The sequence below is a fragment of the Emydura macquarii genome, unplaced genomic scaffold (genome assembly GCF_026122565.2).
Source record: "Emydura macquarii macquarii isolate MOO-44397 ecotype Brisbane River unplaced genomic scaffold, CSIRO-AGI_Emac_v2 contig_2897, whole genome shotgun sequence".
Taxonomy (NCBI): Eukaryota; Metazoa; Chordata; order Testudines; family Chelidae; genus Emydura; species Emydura macquarii.
Window position 1 is genome coordinate 29,213,104 of NW_027133034.1, and position 14,813 is coordinate 29,227,916.

A 14,813-nucleotide genomic window follows, 5' to 3' on the forward strand; every position below is an offset into this window, starting at 1 on the left:
TATACACTAAAATAGCCTATGCTACTTTAAACCAATATTTACAAGAAAAATTTAAGCTAACCTAAGGGAAGATCTAGCGTGAGTACACGTAGGCAAATTCCATTTGCTCTCTGCAGAAGCAAAGGAACTCAGGCTCTTTTATATAGAGAGTGATGATGTCACACTCTTTTGTGAGATAGCTAATGTACCCTCCAACAGACATGGGTTTTTTCAGCAGTTCCACAGCTCAGTGCCAGAGGTGCTATGTCCCACAAGTAGAAGCCATTGAAGAAGAAATTTGGTTTTGCTTGTGAATGCTTGTGCAGATAACTTATGTATTCAAACTTTATTTAAGTTTTTTGCATTATATGGGACAGGATTATATAGAATAGAGTGTTTTGGTGGTGTCTGGCTAACCGGCTCCCAATTATGGAATTGTTAAAAAATACTTAAATTACATTAAAAAACAACCTATGTTAACCAAACATTAACAAATGCATTTCCTTAATTTGAATGCTTTAGTAAGAATCAAAATTGTTTGTTCAACTTTAACTGCTCACTGTGGCTATGTATTCAGATACTTTTTATTGTATGACCATACCATTTCTAATATAATATACTATTATTTTCTAAGTCATGTAAGGTCTCTTGAGGTGCACAATGAAAAAGACAAAACTCCACAGGAAAGATTAGTTGTATTTTCTCTACTTGTCTGGCATGCAGAAAAACAACAGTAAAAGTTGCTACCCAGGAGTATCTAAAGTTGGAAAAAAATGTTATATTTGATTTCATTATTTGAAAAATATAAGTAATTCATGTAATTAAAGATTGTATCATAATGCACATACACAAGGGACAAAATTAAGGTACTATAGGTAAACAAATTTGTCATTTTTTGACTTTGATTGATTTTATTATATGGCTCTTCGTCATATTTGACAAGGTTGCAGCACCTCATGTGTGTTCTCTTTGGACTGTACAGGCCAATCTGCAAGGAACAAGGTCAGGGACACAACACATAGGAATCAACAGTTATGAGGAAAGTAACTGTTCTTTCTTCTTCGAGTGCTTGCTCATGTCATTCTGAATGGGTGACTTACTAGCAGTACCTCTGGAGGTGGGCAGGAGCTCATGGATGCGACGACTGTAACACACATTTGCCAAACCCAGCACCATCCCAAGCTTGCTGAGTGATGGTATAGTGGGACACAAAGGTATGTACTGAGGATCATGTAGCAGCTTGGCAGATGTCTTGTATCGGTACATGCACCAGGAGGGCCACCGTAGATGCCTGAGCTTGTGTGTAGTGGGCTGACAAGGACGGTAGCGCTGTGGCCCCCACCTGCTCATAACAGGCTTGAATGCAGGCTGTGATCCATGAGAAGATTCGCGGCGATGACACTGGATGTCTCTTCATTCTATCAGCAACTGCAACCAAGAGCTGAGTGGAACGATGGAAGGGTCTGATCCTCTTGATGTAGAAGGCCAGGGCCCTTCTTACATCGAGGGAGTGAAGACGTTTCTCCTCGCTGCAGTTGTGAGGTAGAAAGATGCCCTGGTTGACATGAAAGTGAGAAACTACCTTCAGCAAAAACGCCGGTGAGGCTGTACTTGCACCTTATCTTTATGGAAGACTGTGTATGGAGGCTCTGAGGTCAGGGCTTTAATTTCTGAGACCCACCTTGCAGAGATGATCACCACCAGGAACACTACCTTCCGTGACAGGTGTGTGAGGAAGCAGGAAGCCAACGGCTCAAAGAGCGGTCCATGAGCCAGGAGAGGATGAGGTTCAGATCCTATTGGGGAACCAGGACCTGAAGTGGAGGGAAAAGCCTCTTCAGGACTTTGAGGAATCTAGCTGCCATCTTATGCCTTGTACAGGAAGGTGAAAGGCCAATATTGCCACCAGATGCACTTTAACAGACAAGAAGACCAAGTCTTCTTGTTTCAGGTGAAGCAGATAGTCCAAGATCACCTGTATAGGTGATTTCGTTGAAATGACATTTTGGTGAGCCACCTAGCAGGTGAAGCGTCTCCACTTGGCTAGGTAGGATGCCCTGATGGAAGCTTTTCTGCTTTCCAATAGAATCCTCTAAAACTGAGCTGTGCAGTGCTGCTCTTCCCTGCTTAACTACAAAGCATCCATGCTGTCAGGTGCAGGGAAGCCAGGACCGGGTGAAGAAGCTCTGTCTCTTTTGATTTTCACTAGGACTCTGTGTAACAGAGGTATTGCGGGAAAAGCATACATGAGACTGCCTGACCAAGACAGAAGAAAAGCATCTGTCAGGGAAGTGTCACCGAGCCCTTGAAGGGAGCAGAATTGATCACACTATCCATTCTCCTTGGTCGCAAAGAGATCCAGTTGGAGAGAGCCCCACCTTCAGAAGATGAGGGCGGTCACTTCTGGGTGGAGAGACCACTTGTGGTGAGAGCAAAAGGATTTGCTTAGGTGATCTGTTAATGCATTCTTGACCCCAGACAGGTGTATCGCCTCCAGCTGAATGTTGTAGCTCATGCAGAGATCCACAAGCGTATGGCTTCCTGACAAAAGGCCAAGGCTCTGTCCCCCTGCCTGTTGATGTAATACGTTGTAGCTGTGCTGTCTATGAGAACCTGCACAACCTTGTTGGAGAGGTACAGTAAGAACATCTCACAGACTAGGCGAACGGCTCTGAGTTCTCTGACATTGATGTGCAGAGCCCGGTCATCTTTGATCCGGAGGCCTTGGGTTTGGAGAGCACCAACGTGGGCTCCCCGTCCTAGTTCCAAGACGTCTGAAATCGCAGGGCTGTAAATGGCACTCCTGCGAGCACATGACATGGCTTTGTCCACCATGACAGAGAGGTAAGTATCCAAAGGGAAACTGTTGTTTGGAGTACACCGTTGCCAGCCACATTTGTAGTGGTCTGAGGTGCAGTCTGGCGTACTGGACCATGTAAGTAAAAGCCGCCATGTGGCCCAGCAGGCTGAGGCATACCCTCGCGATGGTAAGGGGGTGGGCCGAAAGTTGGGTTATGAGTTCCGACATTGCCAGAAATTGGGCCTTTGGCAGGAACGCTCTGGGTTGTGTAGAGTCTAGGACTGCTCTGATGAACTTTAATCTTTGGACAGGTATAAGTGTCCACTTCTGTTTCTTTATTAGCAGGTCTAGTGCCTGACAAGTGGCTTTTATGACCTCAATGCCGTGCTGGACTTGCACTCTCGACTGACCCTGGATGAGCCAATCATCCAGGTAAGGGAAGACCTGTACATCTTGGTCCCTGATGTGGGCTACCACCACCGCCATGCACTGGTAAATAGTGTGGTGTGGTTGACAGGCCGAAGGGGAGCACAGTGAACTGGTAGTGTTGTGCACTCACCACAAATAGCAGTAACCTCCGGTGGCCTGGGGAGATATGGAAATAGGTGTCCTTTAAATTGAGGGTGGCATACCAGTTGTCTGGATCTGGAGAAGGGATGATGTCTGGCAGGGAGACCATGTGAAACCTCAACTTCTTGAGAAACATGTTGAAGCCACATAGGTCCAAGATGGGTCTTAGCCCCCCTTTCGCCTTTGTGATTAGAAAATACTGAGAAATAAAAGCCTCTCCTCCCTCAGTCTTTGAGGGACCTCTTCCACTGCACCCACTTGCGAGAGAGCCTGTACTTTCAACATGAGGAGTTGCTCGCGAGAGGGGTCCCTGAAGAGGGATGGGGAAGAGGGGTGGGAGGATGGGAATGAAATGAACTGAAGGGTGTAGTCAGTAGTTACCGTACTTAGTACCCAGTAGTCTGATGTTATGGTAGCTGAGAGAAAAGGAGCAAGATGGGAGGAAAATAATCGGGAGTCTGGATCTTGGGCAGTGTCTGGTAAGTTGTCTTGAGGCACACTTTCAAAAGCTTTGTTTTCCCCCTGAGGGATGACAGCTCGAGACTGACTGCGGGGCAGAGGCTCGTGAGAGGCCCTGGCGATGTTTATAGCTCCTGTACTTTTTCTTGTAGGGCTCTCCCTTACGCTGTCCCCCGAATCTCTGCTGCTGCTAAGGCCTAAAGTGCCTTATGGCAGAGGATGGAGTATAAAGACCCAGGGAATACAACGTAGCCCTCGAAACCTTTAGCCCATGCAGCCTTGAGTCCGCCTGATCAGCAAACAAGGCTGAAGTGTTGAATGAGAGGTCCTGAATGGACTTTTGGACCTCTGTGGAGAGACCCGACGATTGGAGTGAAGACACTCTCTTCACTGAGACCGCGGAAGCCATCAACCTTGCCATGGAATCAGCTGCATCCGAAACCGACTGTAGGGAGGCTCTAGCCACTATCCTCCCTTCCTCCAGAATCACTTCAAATTCCTGTTTGGAGGCCTGTGGCAGAGAGTCAGTGAACTTTTCCAATGACTGCCAGATGTTCAAGTGGTACCACTCCAACAGCGCTTGCTGGTTGGATAGCCTCAGCTGCACGCTTGCTGTCGAATAAAGTTTATGACCAAATAAATCAAGTTTCTTGGCCTCTTCTTGGCCTCCTATTTTTAGGAGAAGAACTCATCTGTCCTTGCCTGTCACGCTCATTGGCGATTGCGACTACCAAATATCCTGGGGCGGGGTGGGTGCAGGGGTACTCAAACCCCTTAGCTGGCACATACTACTACTTTTGTGCTTGTTTAGACATGGGGGGCAGAGAGGCAGGGGTCTGCCACAGGGCCTTGGCCAACTTTACTACCCCCTTGTGGACCGGGTGAGCCACCTGGGATGGAGCTGCAGATGCCAGGATCCTGAATAGTTCATCCACTTTAAGCAATTCTACCTTCAGGCCCAATTTAGCTGCCACACGCTTTACCAGCTCCCGGTGTGCCCTAACGTCATCTAGAGGGGCAGTGTGGGAGGGCCCCGCTAGCACCTTGTTGGGTGAGGAAGAGGAGGAGGCTGACAATTGTGGTGGGGACAGATCCTCTTCCCTGGTCAGGACTGACTGATGGTGTCCCTTCCTAGTCGGTTTCCACATCCAGGTTCAGTGTTGCACGTGGGGCTATTGAGAATTGTAGTACCAAGGTTCCTGCGAGTGACAGACTGCGGGACTGTGGCCTGTGGAAAACCGCATGGGTTCCAAAATTGCCAGAGACTGGGCCACTGCCCTTGAGGCCATACCTCACCAGTAGCAACATGGGGAACCCAGCTGTCTGATTGGAAGACGGTCCTCTCGTAGGGCTATGGCCTCTCCCTCTTGAGTCCAAGGAAGCACTCCAGGGCAACCATGAGGACACCAGCACCACCTGTCTTTCCGCACTGCCCCGGGTGCCCCGGGAGCAGTGCCGAAAGACTGAGCATTGGGTGTCCCATGACCGCCTTTTGTCTTACGGCTTCCAGTAAGGACTTGGTGAGCAGTGCCGGTGCTCCAGGGATCTGCCTCAGGAGTCTGTGGATCAGTGCCAGGGCCTTGGGGAATGGTGGCATTTCAGGGATTGGTGCTGTTGATCCGAGGACTGGCGCCTAATGCCCAGGGACCAGAGATAGGGTCCCAACCTCTCCCAGCGTAGTTCTGGGGATCAGTAGCGGGCGTCGGTGACTGCTGGCAGACTGGTGAGAGGTGTGCTGGTGACAGGGAACTCTGCAGTGGTCTTAAGGTCGGCTTTTCCCTTCACAAACCCTCAGAAGGGGTAGCCAGCTCTTGGTGTGCAGGCCTCCCCTCCCTCGGTGTGGGCGGCACCGGAACTGCCAGGAAGACCTTCATTGCCTAGAACACCTCGGGCGTAGTGGGGACTTTCAGGTGCTGAGAGCTTTTGATGCTCCCTGGAGTCAGCGGAGGAGCAGGCACCAGGCTTGATGCCTGTGCAGGCGGAGATCCCATCGAGGTTGGTGGGGACGAGTGGCTTGACACGGGTCTCACTGCGGCCCCTACGCTTTTCTAAGTTGACTTTGGTGCTGGTGAGCGTTCTGCATGAGCCTTTTTTGGTCGTTTCTTCAGCAACAGAGATGTTGTGCAGTGTCAAGATGATGACAGTGCCAGACAGAACAAGGCAGAAGGCAGAACAAGAAGTAGTTAGCTTAATGTGCAGCAAGGGAGATTAGGATAGCTATTAGGAAAAACTTTCTAACTCTAAGGAATGTTAAGCACTGAAACAGGCTTCCAAGGGAAGTTGTGGGCTCCCTGTCTTTGGAGGTTTTTAAGAACAAGTTAGACAACAGAAGTGTCAGAGATGGTCGAGGTTACTTGGTCCTGTCTTAGTTCAGGGGGCTGGACTACATGACCTCTTGAGGTTCCTTCCAAATCTACAGTTCTATGATTCTATTAAACTATGAACAAGGAATTTACCATCATTTCTGTACCTTTTGACTGTAAACATTACATGGTTAATCATTCTCCTGAAATAGGTTTTGATGGAATATTAAAATTTTGATTTACATAAAGATAACCTTTTTTTTAAGCATAAGCAGCCAGATTTAATTTATCTCAGGACAAAACACAGACACAAAGCCACCCTGTGATAACACTCCCTATTTTCTACCCACACATCCATAGGTAGCAGCCCTGCAACTCCATCCCTTCTTTCTTCCCAGAAAGTCAACTTCCTCTAGGTTCTAAGATGCAGCTGAACTCCACAGAACGTAAGTAAAGGTGTGTGTGCAAAAATGGCTTAAAGCTCACCTTCACGATGCCATGATTCTGATGCAGCATCTCTGAAGGGCTGACCCACTGCACAGAGTGGCTCTGAGTTATGCTGGTTACAAATGAGCACAAGGGGCCAAAACCACAGGCAAAAATTAGCACAGCACATAGGTGCCCTTGCCAAATCCCCAGTTATGTGCTATGCTAATGGTAAGAGTGAGCATCATAAAACTCCTTATGTCAGATCTTGCAAAGGCTAGTTACACTGGCTGAAATATGCTGGTGGCATACATGTGCACAAGTAGTCTGTAATAAGATATCACTGAGGTCAGGAGTTTAGCAGGATTCAAAAAAAAAAAAAAAAAGGTTAGACATTTTTATAGATAAACAAGACTATCCAGAATTATAACAGCAAATATTTAAAAAATAATAAACAAGAGCAATGGATTGGATAAAATAACATCTCCTTAAGGACACAAAATATCCTCTAACTAATTGGAGTTAGAAAGAGACTTTCCCTGGGAGTAGATTTCATATCTGCCTATGGCATGGCTTCTTCTGAGCAACTGGTGCTAGTCACTGTTGGAGATAAGATACTAGAGTAGCTGGACACCAGTACCGAAACCCAGAATGGTCATTCTTATGCCCCGAATATATTCAAAACACTACAAACTATCATGTTTTAGAAGTAGGAAAAATGCTCTTTTTCTCTACATTCTCAAGTAAGGGATGCTATACAACAAAGTAATCCGTGAAACAACTCTCTGAATACTTGAAATAACTTACTATGTAGGTCTGACTTTGAAAACCTCTCCCATATTGTACTTACCACTTTTCAAGCTTGCAACGCCTAGAGACTGAGCAGAATGAAGAGTCAAACGAATGCCATCATCCTGGATATAAGCCATTGTAGTCATTGGATAAATATTTGCTTGAAGGGGCAATTTGCTCATTGTCACTCTGGGCTGAATCTACAATATCAAAATGAACATCAGTATATTCTATTGATATTTAGAGATGTAAAAACCCAAAAGATCTTTCTAGGCATTTATCTATTACACTTTGGGAGCAAAATGATTGATAGACACCAACACAAGTCCCTTCACTATATTCAGTTTTTTAGGGACATGTGGCCAACATTACTTCAGAAGTGGTGTAACTTACACGTTCTTCTAGTTCAGAGTAGTTTTCAAAAACCAAAAGATTCTTCAAGGGAATTTGGATAAAGAATTGTAATGGCTTTTAGCATGAGGAGCAATATTTTTGAGAGAATTTTTTTCTTCTTGTTTAGAGAGCAGATCGTGACTAAGCTTGAGGTAGTGAGAGTTATTCCTAGGATTTCTAGCAGGGATATAATTAATAGAAATCTACTGACATTTCTTGCAAGCTGTATAGGTGAATGAATAGCTATTAAATATTCTTTACTTTTTTAAAACTTCACTTTATATTATTTTATCTAAGTGCAGTACTACTTTGAAATAATGAAATAAAATGGCAATTTCTTACTCAACAGATCTGAGTCCCTATGTACTCGGAATCATACCTGGCAACAACAGTGAAACAAAAGTTTTTACTATTTTTTAACTTCTACAAATGCCACTACAACACAGCTAAGAAAAATGACCCTGCATTCTTTTTATCAGATGCATCATCAATACTATGGCTTACTATGTTCCAATCAAGTATTATATAATTTATTTGCATCACAGTAACAGCTAGAGGTCCAAACAAGATCAGGGCCTGTTAGGTTCTGTGGAAACGTGTAATAAGGGTCAGCATCTGATCCAAAGATCTTATAATCTAAACAGACATGACAGAAAAGGAAAGGAGTACAACATATCAATAGTGTGTGTGAGATGGTTTGTTAATGTCATATTAGTTAAATTTCTTTTTATGCTTTGACCCTGAAAACTAAATTTTTTTTCAGTTCCTCACAATGTGGACTGAGCAAAATACATGGTTGGCAGATATGTTCTTGACACAACTGATGTAGTTTTGAACTCCATTTTAAGGGTGGCTTTGACTTCCCTATTTGCAGGGGTTTGTTCTTTGTTAGTTTGGTTGGCTGTTTTGCTTTTTTAAAACAAGGCACCTTCCTCAGGAAATATGATGATGCCTGCCAGGGGTGCTACCACTTTATCAGTGTTGGGGAGTATGAAAAGGGAATTTTGGGGTTCTAAATTCTGCAGAATTTCATGGCCTCCTGATAGATGTCAAAATACAACCCCTTAAAATTATTCAAATCTTAAACTTGCTTTGAAATGGAACAAAGACACTTCTCTTTGAAAGTCCCTCAACAAATATTTGTAACATGCTAATTCCACGATGACCAACATCTACTTTAGTACTCTATTTAGATTGAGGTTTCTGAGACAAAAATCTACATATTCTATAACTCACAGAATGCTGATGTTACTCAAAAATAACAAAAAATGAAATTACTTAATTTTTAAAAATATCTCCTCCTCCTTCCAATATTCATGCATAGAGGATATCTTTAAAGAAGTGTAAAGAACCAAACAAAATTAAAATAATAGTCTATAAACAAAGGATATATTAGTACCATCATATTGCTATAACCAAACACAGTTTTTGCATATAAGATAGGCTGCTTTGTTGTGAAAGACAGACAGACATAAATAAACTTTCTTGAATCCTGGAAAAGCCATTCATATCATTTAAGTGCATATAAGCCATGTCAAGAAAAATAGTATATATTTAGACCAATGTCTACTTTCAAAAAAATTAACATTCTAATACTAAAGAATTATTTGTTTGGTTAAATAAGACAAAAAAAAAATCAAAGTACTAAGACATGATGATACTGAGCAGCCATAGTTACTACACTCAGAATTAACAGACAACAATTACCTGATAGCCATTAAGGTCAGTGTAAAACCTATTTTGGCTGTTAACGTCAGATGAAATTCTCATTGCAATCTCACGATTGTATTCTTCTCTAATGTCCACAATATTGGAGACTTCAAGAGACTGGCCTTCCAACCCTATATTTCAAAGTACATTTAAAATATCTGATTATTAAAATAAATAAAAAACAAGTTCTATAGGGCTCTCCCCATAGCGTAACAATGATCCTGTTCCCCTCGACCAATTTTCCTTCCATGTTAATGTCTACCCTGATAGAGAAGACTAAACTTTGAACCCAGTGCATGTATCAGCATTATGGAATGGGGTAGCAGAGCCTCTCTACATCACTGCTACCTAAGGGATTAGCCGAGCCTCTCTACATCACTGCTTCCTAAGGGATTAGCCATATAATTTTGGAAGCTTCATTAATGTGGAGTACAAAAACTGTGAATTATTAAAATCTGCAGATTACTAATAGCCAAAAACCTGTATAGATGTCAGCACACTTCCTGCAGGCAACAGAGAGCATCATCATTACTGGGTCCTGTATCTGAGACTTGCTAATGCTCTGGAACAGGATCGGGCCATTTATTGTTGCTGATCCTCCACCATAAACTGGTGAAGCCTGCTCCTCTGGGGTGTAGACGTGCTGTTGCCAGTCTCCTACCACTCCTATGGCAACTCTGCCAACCATAGGAGTGAAGAGAAATTATTTAGCCATTTGAATATGAGTGGGTAGGGCCTCCTAGGGGCAGAGAATCTGAAGACTTCATTTTCATGTGGTTGGAAACACTAAGTATGTCTTTTGGGCAGGGGGACGAGAGGGTGAGGACCACATTTAAAAAGTTAATTAGGTGCACATAGTGATATAGGAGCAATGTCAGAATGGAGTTTACACGTTAATTTTTGATAATATAGCATACCACTGTTGTTCTCACCCAGGGGGCTGAGAGGCCTCCATGGCTAAAGCCTTGTGCCCCAGGTCTCAGCACCCCCTCAGGGCTGAAACCGGGAGCAGAGCCGTGGGGAGAGCCAGGCCTCAGCTCTCCTCATGAGTCTAAAACCTGGAGCCCTAGTGCCCCTGCAGAACTGAAGTCCTGAACTCCCCACACACCCTGCAGGACAAAAGTCCAGAGCTCCAAATGGCACCCCCCTGAAGCTGAAGTCCTGAGCCCCACAGGGTTAAAGCCTCAAGCATCCCCATCCCCAACACCTGGTGTCTGAAGTCAGAAGCCCCAAGGCCCCCAATTCTGCTGGGCCCTAGAGTTTTTCTAGTATGTTGGGTGGGTAGGTTGAGAACCCCTGGTATACCACATCTTGGCCAAAAAAATACAAATGATGAAATGTTCATTTGCAAGCTATTAGCTTCAGATTTAAATTCTGGAGTTTGGAATGAAATCAAACACAATGGAGAAGTATTTAAATTTTGCTAAATTTGTCAAAAAAAGTATACCATGCTTTTTGTGTGATCCTACCAATAAGTTCATTTTAAATTCAGTTTGATAAGTATGTCACCTTTGAAGTACTGGCCTTAATAGCTTCGACATGATCTCACAATACACTACCATACCTTGCAAACAGTGAGGGTAAACCCAAAAAATTACCATTATGACTGTCTAATTACTCATCTGAAGCTCTCAAAGCTAAACATCTCTCAGATAAGAATACCAAAATATCCAAGAAACGACAAAATATTGTATCATATATCCTTTTTTTATCTGATAGCAGATTTACATACCTTTATCAATTGTGCAACCCTTTACACCATTCTGCAATTTCCATCCAGCGAGTGATTACCTCCATGTGTTTCTCTAAAATTCATATAGGCATAATCACTTGCTAAAGTGGAAAAAGTTTGTGAACCCAGTTTTCCAGTTCACAAAAGAAGATAAGGAGTTTGACTTGAAAAGCAAACAAGTGAAATGGAACAAGAAGGCAAGAGTTAAACTGTACATCAACCAAGATCACTGGTGCAAGTCCCCATTAAGGGTTTTGACAAAGAACCATAATTTTAATACTTACCTTCCTTTGCATTTGCTAGACAAACAAGCTTGTTCTAAATTAATAACAGGACTGTTTTCTACCCCAAAAAGGTGAACAGAATCTGTCATTTGTGGCTTAGTAGCCAGAGATTGTTTGAAGTCAAAATTCTTCCCCATGCTTCCAATAACCAAACCACTTTCAGAGTGCATGTCTATAACAGTTGCACTAGTGACCAATGGCTAACTTTCTGTTGAAAATCTGTGCCTCTGGGACCCAACAATTAAATGCCATGCTTTGTCCAGAATCAGAACTGAAAAAACCTGACAAACCCAAATTGACATCCTCTATAGCTAAGGAAGGGTAAGAAATGAAAGTAGCAGAACTGTCTGCAGACTATTCACCAGTAACATGGTGAATCTTTGCACATTTCAAGATATTTTGTAGACCACTCGCACTTTTCTGATCTTTTTCATGGGCCTGCTACAGCTTGCATTTCTGAGCACTACTCTTGTGCTTGTAGGTATTCATGGCAGAAATCAGAGCTGACCATAAGAAATCACCTACCAAATGCTTCACAAATGAATTGCTATATTTGGAATAACTGCACTAGAAGCTGAAAGATCTAACTAAACTCAGAGAAATGAGGTGAGAGACCATAATATCTCTGTCAAACTCAGAACTATATCAGGTAAAAGTAGTGAAGAAGAGCTCCAGAATGCGGATAAGTTTCATAAAGGTCAAGTGAAGGGAACAGTTACAGAGAAGGTTAGGGTCCCAAAATTGAAGAAAAGAGAAAAGTTTTTTTTTAAAAAAAGGATGGGGAGGACCAGGCCCCACTGCCCTTCACATGGCCCTGTTTAGAAGAGGTGGCCCTGAGCGCTATTCTTACTAATAAATAAGGCTAAGATTTAGTCATGGCTATTTTTAGTAAAAATCATGGACAGGTCACGGACAATAAATAAAAATTCATGGCCTGTGACCTGTCCCAGATTTTTACTATAAATACCTCAGACTAAATCTTAGCTGATCCCAGGGTGACAATGGCTGGCCTCTGCTCCAGTTATGGGGGCTGATTACCTCCAGCCACCTGCAGTTCTGAGGCCCCCAGGACCACTCCTCAATGGCCTCCAGGGTTGCCTCAGTTGTCACTGCTCAGGCTGCCACCGGGACTGCTGCTACCCCAGCTAGTCCTGGGGCTGGCCCAACATGGCCGGTATCGCTCGCCCCGGGGCCAGCTGCTCGGGCGGCCTTGAAGTCAGCCCCATTAGCTGCTGCAGCTGTGGAAGTCACAGAAGTCACGGAAAGAGGGGATGCCATTTTAGATTTGGTATTGATGAGTAGTGAGGACGTCATAGAAGAACTGATTGTAGGGGACAATCTTGGTACGAGTGACCATGACCTAATTCAGTTCAAACTAAATGGAAGGATTTAAAATAGATCTCTGACTAGGGTCTTTGATTTCAAAAGGGCTAACTAATTCCCTTAATTTTTTAAAGTTCTTTAGAACTGAAGAACTCATGGATCTAAAGACAGAGGAGGCTTGGAATTACTTCAAGTCAAAGTTGCGGAAACTATCTGAAGCCTGCATCCCAAAGAAGGGGGAAATATTCATAGGCAAGAGTTGTAGACCAAGTTGTATGAACAAGCATCTCAGACAGGTGATTAAGAGAAAGCAGAAAGCCTACAAAGTGTGGAAGATGGAAGATTTCAGCAAGGAAAGTTACCTCTTGGAGGTCAGAACATGTAGAGACAAAGTGAGAAATGCCAAAAGCCAAGTAGAGCTGGGCCATGCAAAGGCAATTAAAACCAATAGTAAAAAGCTCTATAGACATATAAATAGGAAGAAAACAAAGAAGACGAAGAAGTGGGACTGCTAAGCATTGAGGATGGGGCAGAGGATAAGGATAATCTTGGCATGGCCCAATATCTAAAGAAATACTTTGTCTCCATTTTTAATGAAGCTAATGAAGAGCTTGGGGATAGTGGCAGAGTGGCTAGTGGGAATGAGGATATGGAGGTAGAAATTACCACATCCGAAGTAGAAGCCAAACTCAAACAGCTTAATGGGCCTAAATCGGGAGGCCCGGATAATCTCCATCCAAGGATATTAAATGAACTGGCACATTAAATTGCAAACCCCTTGGCAAGGATTTTTAATGAATCTGTAAACTCAGGGGGTTGCACTGTATGACTGGAGAATTGCTAATATAGTTCCTATTTTTAAGAAAGGGGAAAAAAATAATCAGGGTAACTAGAGGTCTGTTAGTTTGACCTCAGTGGTATGCAAGGTGTTGGAAAAAATTCTGAAAGAGAAAATAGCTAAGGAGATCGAGGTTAACGGAAATTGTGATAAAAATCAACATGGCTTTACAAAAGGTAGATCATGTCAGACCAACCTGATCCCCTTCCTTGAAAAGATAACAGATTTTTTAGGCAAAAGGAATGCAGTGGATCTAATTTACCGAGATTTCAGTAAGGCATTTGATACAGTTCCACATGGGGAATTATTAAACTGGAAAAAATGGGGATTAATATGAAAAGTGAAAGGTGGATAGGGAAGTGATTAAAGGGGAGACTGCAATGGGTCATACTGAAAGGTGAACTGTGAGGCTGGAGGGAGGTTACTAGTGGAGTTCCTCATGGATCAGTCTTGGGACCAATCTTATTTAATCTTTTTATTATTGACTTTGGCACAAAAAGTGGGATTGTGCTAATAATGTTTGCTGATGACACAAAGCTCGGAGGTATTGCTAATACAGAGAAGGACAGGGATATCATACAAGAAGATCTGGATGACCTTGTAAACTGGAGTAATAGCAATAGGATGAAATTTAAGAGTGGAAAATGAAAGGTCACGCATTTAGGGACTAATAACAAATTTTTGCTATAAATTGGGGACACATCAGTTGGAAGAGACTGAGGAGAAGGACCTGAGTGTATTCTTTGATCACAGGATGACTATGAGCAGCCAACGTGATGTGGCCGTGAAAAAAGCTTATATGGTCCTAGGATGCATCAGGTGAGGTATTTCCAGTAGAGACAGGGAGGTGTTAGTACCATTATACAAATTGCTGGTGGGACCTCATCTGGAATACTGTGTGCAGTTTTTATCTCCCATGTTTAAGAAAGATGAATTCCAACTGGAACAGGTGTAGACAAGGGCTGCTAGGATGATCTGAATGGATCATGGAAAACCTGCCTTATGGGAGGAGACTCAAACAGCTAGCCTAACCAAAAGAAGGCTGAGGGGAGATATGATTGCTCTCTATAAATACATCAGAGGGATAAATACCAGGGAGGGAGAGGAATTATTAAGTTCAGCGACAATGTGGATGCAAGAACAAATGGCTATAAACTTGACATCAGGAAGTTTAGACTTGAAATTAGATGAAGATTTTTAACCA

General features: G+C 43.2%; 1 protein-coding gene across 1 annotated transcript in view; it reads right to left on the reverse strand.

Annotated features, from left to right (window-relative positions):
* The window catches only part of MAN2A1 (mannosidase alpha class 2A member 1), a 216,892-nt gene that overhangs the window by 41,568 nt on the left and 160,511 nt on the right, over positions 1–14,813 (reverse strand). Inside the window, exons 17-18 of the mRNA XM_067568482.1 lie at positions 9,430–9,563; positions 7,388–7,529 (exon numbers count right to left, since the gene is read on the reverse strand). Of these exons, the coding sequence (XP_067424583.1) occupies positions 7,388–7,529; positions 9,430–9,563 (276 nt within the window). The remainder of the gene's footprint in view (positions 1–7,387; positions 7,530–9,429; positions 9,564–14,813) is intronic.